The sequence below is a fragment of the Eublepharis macularius genome, chromosome 13 (assembly GCF_028583425.1).
Source record: "Eublepharis macularius isolate TG4126 chromosome 13, MPM_Emac_v1.0, whole genome shotgun sequence".
In the NCBI taxonomy this organism is placed as follows: domain Eukaryota; kingdom Metazoa; phylum Chordata; class Lepidosauria; order Squamata; family Eublepharidae; genus Eublepharis; species Eublepharis macularius.
The window spans coordinates 55,838,995-55,857,725 of NC_072802.1; the positions used below are offsets into that span (position 1 = coordinate 55,838,995).

The 18,731-nt window shown below is 45.0% G+C and overlaps 1 protein-coding gene across 1 annotated transcript in view; it reads right to left on the bottom strand.

Moving 5' to 3' along the window:
• The window catches only part of KSR2 (kinase suppressor of ras 2), a 239,082-nt gene that overhangs the window by 115,621 nt on the left and 104,730 nt on the right, over positions 1-18,731 (bottom strand). Inside the window, exon 5 of the mRNA XM_054996749.1 lies at positions 6,607-6,788. Within this exon, the coding sequence (XP_054852724.1) occupies positions 6,607-6,788 (182 nt within the window). The remainder of the gene's footprint in view (positions 1-6,606; positions 6,789-18,731) is intronic.

The following is an 18,731-nucleotide window of genomic DNA, read 5'->3' on the forward strand; positions in this document are numbered from 1 at the left end:
CCAAATTCCAGTGATAAACATAGCTCTAGGCAGGGCTCATTTCAAAGGGGAATGCACAGGAATGCAGTTCCAGCAGTTCCCCAAAGAGGTCACATGTCAGGTGGCCACACCCACCTGACTCTCGGCCATTTTGGGCCCGTTTCAGCCTGGATTGGGGCCAAAATGGCCTGGATCAGGCCTCTGATGGGTGGTAGATCACTCTCCTGCTCATCAGCGGCCTGATCCTGACCATTTTGAGCCCCTTTTCAGCCATTTTCAGCCCCTATTTCGACCCTGGATGGCCAGGATTGGGTCCAAAACAGCCAGAATAGGTGATGTCAGGGGGCGTGGCATATGCAAATCAGATATACTAATGACACACTTCCAGTGATGGCAAAAGGAGTGGCATATGCTAATGAGTTGTGCTAATGAGTTCCTCCAGCTCTTTTTCTATGAAATGACCCCTGGCTCTAGGACTGGTGGAGACCTGGGTTCAAACCCCCACTCTGCTGTGATGTTTCACTGGTTGACCTTGAGCAAATCATTTTCACAATCTAGCCTACCTTGCAGGATTATTGTGAAGGGCAGAAGAGAATACACAATTGAGGAACATGAGAAACAAAGACCATGAAGAAAAAGCTTGCTCGTACATATCTAGAGTGCCTACTTTTCATTATATATTGTTCCTTATACACTGCTATGCCCTTATCAGGATGGCCTAGGCTAGCCTGATCTCTTCAGATCTTGGTAGCTGAGCAGGGTCAGCCCTGGTTAGTAGTTGGATGGAGGAACTACAAGGAAGTCCAAGGTCACTACGCAGAAGCTGGCAATGGCAAAGCTCCTCTGTTCGTCTCTTGCCTTGAAAACTCTATGGGATCATCATAAGTTAGATGCGGCTTGGCTGCACTTGAAACAAACATACAGTGCCATCCATATGAGCAATGCCAGGTCTCTGCCACGAGGAGTTTATAGTATAACATTAGGCGTAAGGGAAGTAACAGAGGTAGGAGAAGGTGATGGAAATAGGACTGAATAGGGGAAGAACATTACATCATTCAATTTCCCTTTGCTTAGGCTTGTATTTCAGTAGGGGGAGTAGCACAGCTTTTTTTCAGCTGGAACGCGGTGGACTGGAGTTCTGGAACCTCTTGAAAATGGTCACATGGCTGGTGGCCCCACCCCCTGATCTCCAGACAGAGGGGAGTTTAGATTGCCCTCTGCGAGGCAATCTAAACTCCCCTCTGTCTGGAGATCAAGGGGCGGGGCCACCAGCCATGTGACCATTTTTGCCAAGGGTGATTTAAGCTTTTAAAAACATCCCCCTTGTTCCAGCTGACCCAAAGTGACATCATTGGCCTTGGTAGCATGCGTGCACTTTGCGCCTCCACATGTGGTACTAGGGGCACCACCTCCCGCCAAGAGTTGCCCCCTGTGCTGGCAACCCACTGAGTTCCACCACCTCTTTTCCCAGAAAAAAAGCCCTGGGGAGTAGGATTGTGCCAAAAGCTTCCCAGAGAAAGTGGGTTTTGAAAAGGATTTGAAGGGTGTGAGGCTGCATCATACCTGGGAGGCAGTTCCAGGCAGAAACAGCAGTGAGGGAGGAAAAAAACCTTTGGAATGAAGATCACACAAGCAGGGGCCATAATGAGAAAAGTGAACAAAGTATCAAGGCGGGCAAGGCCATGGCACCACGCTGGTTCCAGAAATGGCCAGGAAGCCAGTATTTCATCATCAGGAGCACAAGCAAGGGGAACAATTCTGGCAGCAAAACATTTACAACTGTATCCCTCGGCACATCTGGGAATACGGGGAATTTCCCAAAGGCCCAAATATGCTCCCAAAGAGGCACACACTTCGGCACTTCCTGTTTTAGAAGTTAAACATCAGTGCTTTGATAGCCAGCAACAAAATTGTAAGCATCCCTGCAAGGAGGCCGCTCAGCCATCAGGCCAAGGTTGAGGTCTCAGATTTGTGTCTCGCAGTATCACTCAGAGCCAACAGGCTCCCCTTGACAGAAGCAGCGGCAGGAAAATTAGCAGCCTGGCAGAAAGGAGAAGGTGACCAACGGGGTCAATGCACTTCCCTCTTTTCGTCTGACAGGAGACACAACAGAAAGCTCTGCAAGCCACGGCTGTCTCCAGCTGACAGACAGGTGTGACAACGAGGCCCGAGACCTGGATGGCACCCATGCTCCTTGAAAGTGAGCAGGGTGACAACAGCCGGGCAAATAAATATCCCAGATGTGACACATCCGCTGTACCACAGAGCGGCCAGCTTCCCCGAGCAGCCTCGCTGTTACAAGACTGTTGAGGATTGCTGGCTGTTCTATGCAACAATGATTGCGCAGCTACAGGAGGGGTCCCATTCGTTCAGTTGCCGATGCAGAAACCGAAAGATTCAGCCCGTGAGAGGTGACAGTGGGCACCGTAACACCACCACGTCTGCTCCGAGCAGCATGACAGTCTGATGAAAGAGATCCACAGGAGGTTCTGGCCCAGTCACTGAATTCTGAGATCTGAATGTAAGTGAGGCTAAGAAGAGCCTTCCAGGATCAGAGCCAAGGCCCAGCACACTGTTTCCAACAGTGGTCAGCCAAATGCTTCCGATAAGCCCGCGAACAAGGCCCCTCTCCTGTTTCCGTAAAAAATAAAAACTCCGCCCCTTCAATAGTCAGCCAGGAGGTAAGAAAAGGGGGATAAGATGCTGTAGATGGACCACAACTCCTGGATTAGTGAATTTGTGTTGGATGCTGCCCTGAAACACTTTGCAACCCTCAACTATGAAGTTGTGGGGTGGGGGGCACAGCCGTCTCTGTGCAATTTGGAGACATAATCTAGAGTGCATTACACCCAGGCATGGCAGCTTATTATTTTTTTTAAGAAGCCATCAACTTCCAGGAACACGTCCTTCAAAAAGAATTCAGACAACTGGATTCTCACACAATTTTTTTTTAAAAAATAAAGCACTCAAGATAATGTTGACTGCATCCAGGCACTGCCATAAAGAGAGATTGGCCCGTGATAGACAGGAACATGGCTTGCCGCTGTGGTTGTCTTGCTCCCCATTTTTCCACCTCTCCCATACAGAAAGTGCAATTAAGCCTTCCTGGCTGGGGAGGTCTCCAACTGAGCTTCTGTTTGGTGTGAGGTCCAAATGCAGGGACCCGAGTGAACTGGCTCCCTCCTGGTATATAGGGAGGACGCAGCTCAGTTCACTCAGGTGCCTGCATGCAGACATCATGGCTAATAAGGAGCTCAGTTCAAGGCTTCCCATAGCAGGGTTGCTTCAATTAATCAATTTCATTTTACAAACTCTATATCCTGCCTTTCTGCCCAGTCAGGGCCACCAAGGCGGCTTGCTTGGTGTGTGAGATGAGGAAAGTATGGGAGAAGCAAGCTACCCATGCAAGCACAGCAAAAACCTGTTTGCCCCGAATGCAGCCATCTTGTTCCTAGGAAAAGAGATAAGACTGCAATGGGTAAGTAAAAAATGTATAGTGACTCTGGAGCAAGGTCCAACTCTGACCCATGTACAGTCCTTGCCCCCCCCCCTTTAGCTGGTGTGGGTTGGACTGCTTGCTTAATTGTTAAAGAAGTTGACCACAGCCTTCCAGGAAACAAGGAAACCACTCAGACAAGATAATCAAAGGGGAAGAACAAAAAATCAACCAGCTCCATAGGGGATCTGGCTAAGAGTACTGACTGAAGCATCCACAAGAGGAAAAGCATTTAGCCATTAAGCAAAGCACCTTACGGCCTGATGTTTCACACCCAGCTCTTAACCTGCTGATCTGCCACTGGGGAAAGCAACAAAACAGCTCATCTCAGGCACCTTGTTGTCTCCTCGAGAGAACGGTGTTTAGAGAAGGTCAAAAGGGGCGAAACCGCTCAGAGAGAAACATGTGCCTCAATGTATCGGGTAGTCAAGCCCTTAAAGCAAACTAGCAATTTGATAATACGAGAGTGATCGTTTTGGTACAAAGTAATAGGGGCAAATGGGAGAGGCGTCCATAAAACCTGCTGAAAGGTTTCGCAGGGCAGATGGGAGAAAACTAGAAGAGTTAAAACTCCCTGAGCAGCAGCTATCAAGAACGTGGAAAGAAGAAAGGAACTGCGGCCCTAAATAGGACCCTGATGCTAGCTGCTTGGCCAGTTCTAGAACTCTCAACCTATTAAGTGCATTCACACATCAAGGGGAGAACAGACACATTCACAGGCGTGGATACAAGGAAACGGGTTCAAAACTGCTCCCAACCGCTTTGTGGGCCAATTCAGGTGCAGTGCCAAAATGTTCTGAATGAGTCTGGGACTTGCATACTCCCCACTCCTTCACTGGATTAACAGTCCCAGCGATTGTTTTTCAAACACTGGTGGAGATGCCACCCCAACTCAAAGCTCCCAAGGAAAGATTTGACTGATAACGTATTCCTTCTACATTGGAGCAAGCAGGCTTTTGTTCAGTGTCTTTGGTGCCATAGCTCCAATAAATCCAATAGAATGCCTTCCCTGAATATATACCATGTTTCCAGTTGTTTCAGCTTGAGAAAGGGTAAGCAAGGAGGCCCACTAGTTTATATCTTGCCCAGGGACCACCAGTTTCTTAATGCAGCCCTTCAAGTGATTGTGAGTGCAAAACCAGAGTTGGAAATCGTTTTGAGTTAAAAAGCAAGTAGCTCCATGCTTCTGGACAGCAGCAGACTTTCTTAAAGCTATTTGTGGCACCGTTCATTGGTAGAACACATACTATATGGGCAGAAAGTCCCAAGTGCAGTCCACGATATCTCAGGAGCTGGTCTTGAGACCTTGGGGAGCTGCTCCTTGCAAGTGTGTAGATCTGTAGATTGACCAATGTTCTCATTCAATATAAAGCAGCTTCATATGTTCACAGTTGCATTCAGAGATAAATTGAAATTTTCTCTGGGAAAGGGCCACAATGCAGTGATAAAGCTTATGTTTTACATGTATAAAATCCGAAGAGTGATCCCGGCAATTCCAAAACAATAGGTCAGAGAGAGCAAAGTTGATAAAGACTCCCGATGGAAGCATGAAGCATTGCTATCACAGTAGAAAGTACTGGGCTAGACTGACCAATGGTCTGAATCTCTGTAAGTCTTCTTCATATCATATGTGCAATTCACATTTGTGTTTCTGAAGAGGCTACGACTCAGTGCTGGGGCACATGCTTTGAATGCAAAGATCCTGGGATGCAATCCACAGATATCTCCAGTTAAAGGATCTTAGACGAGCAGGCGGTCTGTCCAAGATGCCTGCTAATTGTATATGGCAGCTATATAGGTTTAAATAGGAGCATACAAACCTGTGCATGGGTTATAAATGTGCTGGCAGAAAAAAGGAAGCTTGTTTTGCATATGCTTAACTGTGAAGTCACAAAAGAATGTGACAGGCCATCAATAAGGTTAAAGCGATAACACTGTGTACAATTTCCCTTCTCTTACACACTCAGGGAGTAGGTTTTGTTTCTTTCGCACTGCAGGGAGAGAGATGGAGAAGTCACAGCCAACCAAAACCTTCTCATCCAAGCAGATCCACTTAGCTGTAAATATAGCAGCAACCCTTGAAGCTCTGCAGCCACCAGGATGGAGACTAGAAGATGCCAACATCGGCTTGGCTGGCTGCTTCTGGAAAGGTTTCAACAGGCAACTGACGTCAGAGAGCAGCCAAACTCCAAGAGGCATGCCTTTAGTGCTGTTATTTAGCTAATGAATGAAACCATGTCCCCCAGGCACCGGGCTGGAGGTTGACTTGGCAATTGAGGGCATGCCATGTCACCGGCCACGTCAGCAAAAGGCCACCAGGGAAGCCTCTGCTCCAATGGCAGACAGCTTAGCTGACCCCCTCCATCCAGGCCACCTCTCCCCGGTAAATGGCATTCAGTGTGCTATTGTTGTTTTCGCTCCAACAAATCACCAAGAAAAGGAACAAAACTGACACATGTATTGCGCAAGCCAGACAAAACTGCCGAAAGCTGTACATGCAAGAACAGGACCTTGTGCTCCATTAATGCAGAAGCATCTGCAACCACCCTTGGAGCCACAGTTACAAACAGGGATCAAAATTTCTCACCTGGCCGATAAGCATGCACTATACCCCTCTTGAATCACTCTCATTCTAGGGCTGAGCCAGATTTTCATGGGGGAATGTTTTGGGTGCCAAAAATGGGAGGGGCTCCCCAAAACCTCATTTCACACTGCTATCATGCTGCTGCAGTCCTGTTTGTTGCCCTGGCTGCCCCCCACAGCTTTCCTGTTGCCTTGTTTTTAAAAGAGCTTTCTTTTACTTGCCGGCTCCAGGAACCAACCAATCAGGGATCACACAGCTGGCGAAATGACATCATGAAGAGTCAAATCGGGCTGAGGGTAATACTCTATGCCCTCACTCTGAACGGCAGAACATGCTCCCCATCTAGCAGGCTGGAATCCAGTTTGGCTCCATCCAGATTGTGACGATGGGAGGCTGGTTGAAGTCTGATGCTTTTATTTTGCCCTCCCTTCCAGAAGCCTGATTTCAGAAGGCCTGGACTTGTCGCCCTCCCCCCATCCCTCTCGTATCCTAGGCCAAGCTCCCTTTCTTTCCCTCCCACTAAACACCTCTTGCTGGTCTGACTTACTTGTGGAGAAGGTGGCATCAGTATGGACAGGTGGGGTAGAAGGAAGGAAAGGCGGGTGTCCCACAAAGAAAGACCGCAGGGACCGTTCGGAGAGGAGGGGAGAACGCTGGGCAGGGATGTTCTCGCAGCTCCCAACGCTGTTGTGGATCTTGAGGTTCAAGGGTTTGTTCTTTTTCTTTGCTCTGAGAGAAAGGGAGAGGGAAAGAGTCAGGAGGAAAAACACACAAGGAAGACGACACCTTTTTATGGGTTTCCAGGGCTGGGGAAACAGGGAGAGACCAGAACACAAGAACAGTATGGCTGGATCAGTTTAAGCATCCGGTCTCCAAAGTGGCCAGCCAGATGCTTCTCTAAAGGGAATGAAGGCTACAGACCTTTCCCCTCCTCCCACAGCTAGTATTCAAATACCTCTGAACATCCATTTAGCCACTGCAGCTCGCAGCCACCTATGGAACAATCCTCCGTTTCACCCCAGAAACCGACCCTAAAAGGTTCAGGGTGGAAAGGAGGCGACGGTGGTACAAAAGCTAAGATCCTGAGCTGGTTCAAGACATCTCGCCTGGCATCTTACAAAATGTGCAGACGCATAATTTGTGAACTCCACAAGCCACTTCTTCTTGTGAAGTACCTGCCAATCTTCCATTCCTCTGCTAGTAAAATCTTGTAAGATTAAGACATCTCGCCTGACATCTGCATTTAAAATGTTGCGTTTGAGAGAGGGAAACCTGGGATTAAGTCCAACCACCAGATAGCTCTCCTTTGACAAGTTGTTCTCTGTCTCAGCTTAACCTATCTCGCAGGGTTGTTGTGAGGTGAAATGTTGCTCAGAACTCTTGGAGTGATGGGATACAAATAAGTGTCTTGTGTAGGTGGGTAAGGGGAGGGGATCACTCCTAATTCAAAGATGCTCTTGTTTTGCCCATGAGCACAAGAATCTCTGCCTTACAGTGAGATAACAGTAGATCATCTAAGTTTAATATTGCCCATTCTGACCAGCAGCTGATGCCGAAGAATGGGTCCTTTGCTCTGGGTCCTCCAGGTAACAGATCACCTCTTACTTTCCTATGAGCAAAGCCTTCAGCATTCGGCTAAAAGAGCATTCATAAATATTTGCTCCCCCGCCCAAATTCACATGTTGCCATTCAAATTCTGCGTGTGCAATTTCAAATTCTAATCCTGCATCGGCAACTTCAAAAGGTTAAATCAAAGTGCTTTCGCTTTCTCAGTATCTCGACTGACGTTGGTAAGTATCACCCATGAAATCCAATAAGCAGCCAACTATCAAATCGGATTGCCTACGGAATGCCATTGTAGGCCAACCATCAAATACAGTTTGCTATTCAATTCTGCTGATGCTTTAGAGAATGGTGCTTTAAAAATATCAACTGTCCATTTACAAATATTTGTGGTGTTTGCGCAATTTGTTACTCAAGAGGTGTTACAAAAGATGAAAACCCTAAAGCAATAAAATTAATACCACAAGTCTACAGATCATATGAGGAAGCAAAAATCCTAGGATTAACAAAATATAATTATCCCACAATGCACAACTAAGTATCAAAGCCTCTCTTAAAAGCAGTAAAATCCTAGAGCCCATTGCAGACAATTGGCTCCACAACCTCAGACCAAACTTGCTTGGAAATAGCTACCAGCCTCATGTTAAGTGAAACAACCAGAAAAACCAATCCCTTGCCATTTTCAATGAGCAGTAGGTAATCCATTGTAATTATATTCTGCCCTTCCTCATGTTATCCTTACAACAACCTTGCAAAGTAGGTTCATTTCAGAGAGTGTATGATTGGTCAAGACGATACAGTAAGATTTGTGAGCAAAGGGGAATTTAAATCTGGGTCTACCTAGCCCAAGTCCAGAAATAACCACTATACTATACCAGCAGTCAGCATATGGGAGAAAGCACTCCCATGAAATAGAGAAAACAAGTTTAATTTGGTGCCAAAGTTTTGTTGAATATTCGACAAGGATGACTCCACAGTTTACAGCGGAAATTTTCTAACTACAAAGTTTGTTTCAGTCCTACCTAAATTTAAGCTTCCTTCATTCAAAGGAAAAGCCGGCTCACCCAGCCGGAAGGGCTCTCTCTGAAACACAGTACCTTCTGCCCTCTTGTGGTGGAAATTAAGCAGAAGCAAAGGCATGTGGACTGTAGAGTTTGTCCATTTTGACATGGATATTTCTCCATTAACTCTTCACAATTTATCCTGCCAAGGCAGTGATTCCTGCCTTATGTGGGGAATGGAACAATACTTCTTACTCCTTCACCTCCCTTCTCATATAACAAAGTGACAGGTGTTTTTAGGAATTAGCCGGCTCTATCCATCTCTGTCTCCACTCAATTTCTGTCCTTGCTGAGAGCTCCCCTCCTTCAACCGTGCCGTTTGCCTGAGCCGTTCAAGCTCAGTTCTAAGCAAAAAAACCTTGTTAATGTCCCAGATCGGAGGACCGTGCTCAGGCAAGTGTGATGAGATGGAACACGCTATGAAACGCTTTACTGAGATGGGATCTGTAAAAAAAGGTTGGATAGTGCAAAAAAGAAAAAGGCAGTCCATATAGATCATACAGTCTGTTATTTGTAGGTCTTGCAGTAAATTGAGGAAATAGTATGCCTCTCCCAAAGACATCTTTTCCTTCTCAGCCACAAGGGGGATTATTTGTTCAATACTGAGCTGAAACATGTTTTTGAGCGTGTGTGCAACTCCACAAACATTTGTGTTCCGTATGAAATGAGTCACCCCTATGCAAAACTGGCAGGTGTCAGAGGGAATTAAGTCCCCGCTACTGAAAAAACCAAGGTGATGCTCCTTCACATTGAGATTTTTTAAATCCCAGTTTCAGACACAGATTCTCCCCACTTTGAACAAAGCTGGAGTTGGCTTTTCCCCTGACCATCGAATGAAATTTACTAAAATTTTAAATTTTAAGTATGACACTAGGTATGGACTTTTAAAAAATTAATTGCATATAAGTGGTTTTAAAAGGGCATATTCTAGCATCCCTGTTTTCAAACATGCTCCTGAATTGCTGGTTGCTAAATTCAAGAGTTGTGCCAAAGAAACTGTCTATCAACCTTCTATAAAATCCTCATAGGTTAAGTCAGAATTGGTTAAGTCATGCACCTGTTCTTTACAGGGCAACAAATAGTAAGAAATTATCATCACTGATTTGCCATTGGAAAGCCTCGATATTTGACCTTTTCTAAAATCCATTTTCTGAACACTCCGTTCATATGCTAAAAATTAAGCCCAAAGTGAATCTAAATATTTCAACTAATTTCATAAGAGGTTCATACTGCTTTCGTATACTAAGTAATCTCTCAGGGTCAATGTGAGACCTCTTTCTAATTTGCTTAGCGTCACATTAATCAGTTTATGAAAGGAAAAAAGTACCCCCTGTTACCGTTTTCTTTTCTGAGAAAAAGTGAATCATTAGCCCACTAGGACTGCAAAACTATTTCCAAGTGCTTGCATCACAGATGTAGTTTATTTATTTCTTTAGAAAACTTGTATGCTGCCTCTCCAAACCTGTCCAAGGCAGCTGATGACTAAAATAATAAAACAAAACCAATCAAGACAATAAAAAACAAGCCAAGAAAGCAAAGCATGCAATAAAACAAGCCAAGCCAGTAGAGTAAATACATAAATCAATAAAAATAAGCCTAGCCACTAATAAAAGCCAGAGCATAAAAGTACATTAAACAAATCAGTCTAAATAAGACAGTCCTCAGGCTAAGACCATAAACGACTAAAAAGAAATATTTTAGTTGATCCTAAATTAAGAGAAATATTTCTGGCCCTTCAAGGGAATTATGTTAGATGTCAGGCAATCCTCAAGGGGGAGAGCATTCCAAAGAGGAGGTGCCACCACCCATAAAGTCCTGTCTCTGATCACAACCTGTCATGCTGTGGGCACAGGCACAGAAAGGAGGACTTGAAAAAAGGATCCTAACTGGCAGGCTGGACAATACAGGATCAGGCCATCCGTCAAGCACTTCGGCAACATTGTATGTTCCACTAACTTCTTTCATGTACTCTCTCCTTGTTTAAAATGGAGGGAGGAGAAGTTGTTGGTATTTTAAATAGGTGTTTATCACTGACTGTATATACACACCAACTGTAAATTGTAGATCATTTGGACTTACAGTATCATGAACACCACGGAGGGGAGGGTTTTTTTCAGGCTGTATCTAAGACTGAAGTCCCAATGTGTAATTTGAATGTGAAAATTCTGAAAGAGGCTGACCAGGGAAGGAATCATGCGCCAAATCTCTGGCATTGCAAAAAAACATGCAAGATCAAGAGATCCCCACATTTTCTACCACAGAAAAGGCAGGAACCTGTTTACTGAGAAGAAAGGCTCAGAAACTCTTAATCTAATCCCCAAAGCAAAAACAAATCTTGTTGTTGAAACTGGAACCAGTCAATTTACTGCTAGAAGGCCAACTAGGAGATCTTCCAGATTTCATTCTCACGTGCAATCAGAAACAGCACGGTGAGGGAATTTTTAGAAACTAAGCTTTTGTGCTATTGGTGCATGGGTTTAATAAGAAGCTAGGCTGTCTTTTCAAAATAAACAGATTTTTCTTTCTTTGAGTTAGAAAAAGGTTTGGGTGGGGAGGGAGCGCTGCAAAAGCTGCTTGCTTTGGTCGAGCAGAGGGAGGGGGCTTAGAATAAACCTGGACATCTTCATCAGACACAAGACTATATGGACAGAATGCATATTCTGAGAAAGATCCTGAGGAGTTCGCCGTGTTAGTCTGTAGTAGCAAAATAGTAAAGAGTCCAGTAGCACCTTTAAGACTAACCAACTTTACTGTAGCATAAGCTTTCGAGAACCACAGCTCTCTTCATCAGATGCATCAAGAACTGTGGTTCTCGAAAGCTTATGCTACAATAAAGTTGGTTAGTCTTAAAGGTGCTACTGGACTCTACTATTCTGAGAAAAGGTCAAATCCTACAAGAGAACATTAACCAGCAAAAATTAATCAAGACCCACAAACTAAAGCTGATGAAAGATTTTGCAAATACGCACTCAATAAAGGAGGGGCAAAAGAATGAGAAGCTACAAGCACTGCAAAGGTACATTTGCTGCGCATCAAGCCAGAACGACCACATAGAGATGAGTGCACATGGGGACGATTCTCCACTGAGTATTAACTGCCACTGAGAATGCAGAGGCACACGCAGCAGCAGCAGAATGCCCAAACGGGGTGCTTCTGTTTCTTCCTCCCTATCCCCTTGTGACGACTACTCCAACCTCCAGAGGACTCTTTGCCAGCATCTTCTTAAAAATGGTAGTAGGTATATCGCTAACTATACTGTTCTACTCACTACATTTTTTTTTTTAAAGCCAGCAAAAAGCTGAATGGTGGCAGGACGTAGAGGCGCAAGAAGATAGGAAGGGAAAAATGCTAGATGTGGGTGGAGAGGTTAAAACTGCAACTTCCCATCCATCTAATTCTCTTTGATGTTTCCAGAGGAGATCGAAGCAGGTTCTTGGCACACCAGAGCAAATGCAGAAGGAAGATGCTGATAAGTTATTGTTGTGTTTAGGATGATACTGTGAACCTCAGATCTTGTGGTTTCTTCTGGAGGTACCTTGCAGTACCTACCTGGTCACTGGGTTCAACTCCTGGGAAGAGCAAAATCACAGAGTGGGAAGGAGACATACACACCTTCTAGTCCAACCCCCTGCCCAATGCAGGATGAGCCTAAAGCACAAGTATTCATCCAGCCTCTTCTTGAAAACTGCCAGTGAAGGGGAGCTCACCACCTCCCTAGGCAGCTGATTCCACCTTTGAACTACTCTGACCGTGAAAAAGTTTTTCCTACTATCCAGCCGGTACCTTTCTGCGCGTAATTTAAGCCCGTTGCTTCGTGTCCTACCCTCTGCTGGAACAGCTCCTTGCCCTCCTTCAAATGACCACCTTTCAAATATTTAAAGAGAGCAATCATGTCCCCCCCTCCACCTGCTCTTCTCCAAACTAAACATTCCCAAGGCCCTCAGCCTTTCCTCGTAGGGCTCAGTCTCCAGACCCCTGATCATTCTTGTCACTCTCCTCTGCACCCTCTCAATTTTGTCCACATCCTTTTTGAAGTGAGGCCTCCAGAACTACACACAGTACTCCAGGTGCGGCCTGACCAAGGCAGTATAGAGAGGGACTATGACCTCCTGCGACATACAGGACATATGGGATATTTGTACATTTGTATCAATAAATTGTTTAATGGAAAAATCCATGCATCGGATCCAGACTAAATTAGCAAGAAGGGACATTCCCCCTTCCCACTGCAACCAACGGACCTCAATGAAATGCTGCTCATGGGAGTTAGGAGACCCTGAGGAACAACATGAAGGGGGTCTGACACTGCATTGAGAAGTGGGAATCAGCAAAAAGTAACCATTTAATTTGGGATTCAGCCCCACATCATAAATAAATGTCTGTGGACTTTCTGCATTCTCCCTTCATTCTGACCACTAGATTACATTTCTAATAAGAGAATGCAAAGAGAGGCAGGTCTCTCTTCGTAGGATAACACAGAAAAATCTAAAAGATAAATTTATACATTCTGATCAGGAAAACGACATGGGGGGATTAAATACCCCTTCCTCAGCCTTGATCCACCTGAGACTGTCCTGCAGCAGCTTTTTACAACATACTATTTTTTCTCTTACATACAGGGCACAGGGTGAACAAAATACAGAGATAAGGTATATTTACAAATAAATCCATGTGATGCGATTGCAAAGGTATGTCATGGGTTTTTCTGTCCATTGACACACCTACTTGGAACTTTTATCAGCATAGTAAATGTAAGGAATTTTAAATATATGTAATGCATCTGGCAAGGACACTGGTTTACTATTCCTGTAGGTAACAAATGTAATCCACCTAGTTATAAATAAAACCACTTTCTGCCTACTTTTCCCTATACGGGTTATAGACAAACTGTTTTTGTTCCCACTCTTTCAACCAGGAAAGAATGTCTAATATTTCCAATCCAGTATTCATGCAGTGGTGTCCATCGAAGAGACTAACTCCATGTATCCTGTAGGGATAATTTGGATATAGCAGAAGAGAAACAACAAGGGGTCTAAATTTAGTCTTAATCCTATAATAAAATTAATGAGATTTCTGATTTCTGTCCAGTAAGTGATTGCAATGGACTGGACCAAAAGACAAAAAAAAAAAAGAGACTCAGGTACCAACTTCTTCTTTGCACTTCCAGCCGTTGAAATTATAACCCAATTAGATTTACAAGCACGGAAGAAATAGGAGAGCCCTGGGAAGTTACACAAGGGAAAGGGCTGATGTCAAGGACAGCCACTTGCCCTCCTGACCAACAACAGATATCCTTCCTGTGTGTCTGTTTGCAACATATGCCCCTTCAGCGTTGTGGGCATCTGGAGAAGCCCACAGGAGGAAATGACTGCACGGCAGTGCCCCCAGGCCTTACTACACCATGCAGTTCGCAAAGGGGGGGAAGAAAGAAAAACAATTATGCAACCTCTTTCTAATGTGCTAATTGTTTCCTAGCACAGGAAAATGTGGTGCTCATTTCCACTTCTTGCGTAGGAATGGGGACACATTACAGCCAGCTGCTCACATTAGCCAAAGGGCCAATTGGATTAATGCGAGGCCCAGTTGTGCAGCTTCCTCACTCCGTAGCAAGCACCTCCTAGGACCCCTGTTAGATAGCTTGATGGTAACAAGACAACCACGCTATGGCCAAGAAACCACTGCTCTTTCCCCGGGCCCTCCTTGGCATGCTGCACCCAGGGTGGCACCCAAACTTCTGCTGGTTCATTTCCCCGCCAAGATTCCATCCACCTGAGAAAGGCAAACTGTCCAGGTATTCCCACAAGGACTGAAGGGGGGAGTGGGGTTCAAGAAGCATCTGTTTTAGAAAACAACAGTTTCTAATATGAGTACTCCCACCAAGGACAAAACTGCAGTTGTCTTTTTTGCCAACCGTACAAATGAAATTCGTTAGGATTCTTACTGCTAGAATTCATGCCTGTCCCATCAGTTTCAAACACATGCCGCATAACTGACATAAAATGGCATAAAAGAAAACGAATGCCTGCAACAAAAATGGGTGAAACAGAAATGTTCACAATGGAAACAACCCTCCCCCGCGAAGAGCATATTCATACCTCTTTACACACCTGGCAGAGTTGTCAATGCACGCCCCCCCCCCATGATTGGTGTGAACAAATCTAGCCTGCTGTCTTTAGACTGAGCTCCAATTTCCATCGAATAGTTTTAAATAGCATTTATTCTACAAGGATGACTCTGCAGAATCTCGAAATCCTTGACTCTCCCCATCTATCATTCAGTTTTGGGTCATTAGCACCAACTATTCCATCAGTCTCTCTCACATCCCCAACAGAAGACACAAAAGGACATTTCAGACTTTTCAGCCGTTTCCACATCTTGCATTTTAACCATTCTCAACTCTGCAACAAATTCACAACTCAGCCAGACTGGAGAATGTGCACATGAGGACTTGCCTTGTCAAGTCTACATTCTTCCAAGAACATCTCTTTCAAAGCAGCCATAATTTTATACCAGACCTAGGGAAGGGAAGTGGGGGAGGCTGAGGAAGTACAGACTACAGGAAACAGAGCGACGGCAGGCTGGCTAAAAAGGAGAGATGGCCAATGAGGAGCAGTGGTTAAGGGTACCGGATTAGGTCCTGGGAGAGCCACACTTGAATCTGTAAACCATGAAGCCTACTGGGCCTTGGGCCACACTCTCTCTCAGCTTTGCCAATGTTCCTGGACTGTTGTGAGGACAAAATGGGTGTGTGGGGGGAGATGATGACGGAGGGCCTTCTTGGCTGAGGCACCAAAACCCTGCTCTCTCTCTCACCCCTCCCCCAAAGAAGAGTAATCTGTCCCCTTCTGTTGCCATCTTCCGCCAGCAGGTGAAGTTTATTTTTTTGTTTCATTTGGTGTTCCCTCGGAGCCCCCTCCTTCATGCCCAATGTTTTGTTTTAAATGTTTTCGTTGTTGTTTTAACGTCTTTGTATGTGTTTAGCACTGGCTTTAAAGATTTTTAATGATGTGCTGTTGTTTTGGTTGGTTTTAATCATTTTAAAATGTGATTTTAGTATGTATGTTTTAATTTGTTAGCTGCTTTGGCGGCCCTTATGAGGGCAGAAAGGCGGTATATAAATTTTGTTAAATAAAATAAAATAAAATAAAATAATCCAAGCGTGTTATTCTGAGTCCCTTGGAGGATGGTGGTGGTAGAGAGTATTCTCAAAACACAGCTGATTTATGGCAACCCCTGGTGGAATTTTCACAACAAGTGACTAACACTTGCACTCAGCAGGGTTCTAGTCAGCTTATAGATGTAGCCCAGTTCCTGCTCTTTTCTCCAAAGTCCCCCTTGAACAGCACAAATGGAGGGGGGGGGGATATACTAAAAGGAATGACAGGATTGCCCATTGGAAATAACGAGAGAGGCTTGAAGGCCCATTGGAAAGAATGGGAGCCAGAAATGCCAATTTACTTGCGTGGGCTCAACTGAAATATATTACAATCTGGAGTCTGTCATTCCAGTGAAAGAATGTTTCTGCTATTCCAAGGGGCTGTCATTCCACTCTGGAGGCTTTTATTCCAGTTCCAGAAGGCACTGTTACTCCCAGGTGCTGTCATTTCCTTCAGGTGGCTGTCATTCCAGTCAAAGAATGATTCTGCTGCTCCCAGGGGCTGTCATTCCACTCAGCAGCCTGTCATTCCAGCCCCAGAATGCTTCTGCTATTCCCAGGAACTGACATTCCACTCTGGGGGCTGTCATTCCAGAATAGTCTATATGGACCTGGAGACCTTTATGGAAAATCCATTCCACATTTTCTTTCTAACTTGTTTTGTGGTGTAATGTATTTCAATGGAACCTGTGCAAGTAAATTGGCATTCATGGCTCCCATTATCTCCAATGGGCCTTCAAGCCTCTCCCATTAATTCCAGTGTCATTCCTTTTAGTACATCCCCATACTGGGACCCAATGACAGCTCAGCTGCAGAAGGGCCAGGCCGAAGGGGCTGCTTCCCTCCCCGACTCTGGGGCAGCCAGAGCTTGAGACTTGCATGGAGTCGAGCAGAGGGGCCCTGGGTAAAGGGGCCGGGAGGGACCACAAAACTCATTAAATATTGAGGGGCCATAGACTCTGCTACTATTGTTATTCAGTATGTTCCCATTGGGTAGTTCCTGTATTGTTCAATACATCGGCCATAGATTTAGTTGTGCTCAGTTTCAGCATTTCTTCAGCTCTTTTGTGGATCTCTGAGGTTTTTAAATCTGCCCAAACTTGCATGTGATACACGCATTACATGTTTTATTGAAATGGTCTTGACTGTACTGACTCATACTGTGTAATCTGCCTTGAGTCCCAGTGAGAAAGGCGAACTACAAATATCCTACTATATAAAAGGCAACCCGTATCAGGCTGGTGCAGGGTGCAGGAACATGGCCAGGGCCATGTGCCGGGCTTTGGAGTGCTCCTGTGCTCTGTACCAGTCCAATTTCCACTCATTTGAGGCCAAATCGGGCTGGTGCGAGGCCGCATGCCCTCACAAGGTCCCGCTAGAGCCCGTTGTATTGTTAAACACAAGAGGCTTTGTTGCTAGTTGATATATATGTATTTATGTTCTGCCTTTAGTAATTTTAATATTTGGCTCTGTGATTTGGATTTCTTTAACACTCTTGGTTCTTAATTTGATTGCATTTGCAAATCACCTTCTGAATCTTTTGACTGAAAGTCAATATAACTCAAATAAGGCGGTACCGCATGTTAAGAGAAAAGCCCATAACTCCGTGAAGGGATCATAGAAAGCTGCTGCCACTTAGAGAACACAATACTGGACAAGATGGACCAAGAGTCTGACACAATCAAAGGCATCTTCGTACATTAGAAGAGCCGTAGGTCAGAAGTACAGTATACGTTTTTGCAGGGCTTTTTTTGTGGGAAAAGGGGTGGTGGAACTCAGTGGTGGAACTCAGGACCACACAATGATGTCACTTTGGGTCGGATGGAACAAGGGGGGTTGTTTTTTAAAGTTTAAATTGCCCTTAGCGAAAATGGTCACATGACAGGTGGCCCTGCCCCCTGACCTCCAGAGGGTTTTGATTGCCCTCTACACCGCTGCGCAGAGGGCAATCTAAACTCCCCTCTGTCTGGAAATCAGAAGGCAGGGCCACCAGCCATGTGGCCATTTTCAAGAGGTGCCGGAACTCCGTCCCACTGTGTTCCAGCTGAAAAAAAGCCCTGCGTTTTTGCATACAGAGAATCGACCTGCAGGTAAAGATCCTCAAAATGCAGGGCTATGTCTGCCTTTGGAGAGATGTTGCCATTCAGAAAAAAAACAGTACTGGGTTATATGGTCCAATTATTTGACTTCATATAAAGCAGCTTTGTATGTTGGTCTTTAAAGGTTAAGGAAATACCATCATCTGGAGAGAGAAAAATGGACTTACCAAATCATTGGAACAGCGGCACCGTATTCAAAAAGACACAATGGGTGTACATCTATGTCCCCCCAAACAGCAAAGTAAAAATGTAATTAATTTCTGCTACCCCACAACTGCCCCCCCCCCAAAACAGGCACAATACCCACTGCCATCACTTCCTGAGGATCTGTGATTAACTGATGAAGTTTGGAGGGTTTTTTTCTACCCATAAATCAGTTACAGACGAAATATTTACCGAGAAAATCATTTCCTAGCGAGCAGCACTGGTGACAGCTCTCATTATTAGAAAGGATGAGTGATTCTCAACAGAGATTTTCCCCGTACCCGCCCCCTCCTTCTCCCCTTTCTCTGGAAAACAAATTTAAAGTGGGGAGGGGGAAGAGATGAATGATGATCATTGCCTGACATCATTCATCGGTTTCTCTTGCCAAGACGACCAGCAGAAAGGTAATTGAAGCTTGGGCCCAAAATGGAGCTGACATGGAGAAAGCTGGGTTAGAGCTCTCTGGCACACCTCTCTGAATAGGGCATTATGGCTTGGCCTTTATGATTATAGTGAAAACCGTATTGTTACGGTTGCTGCCCAGTCAGGATTTAACAGAAGAAAATTAGGGATTTTTCATGGGTAATTT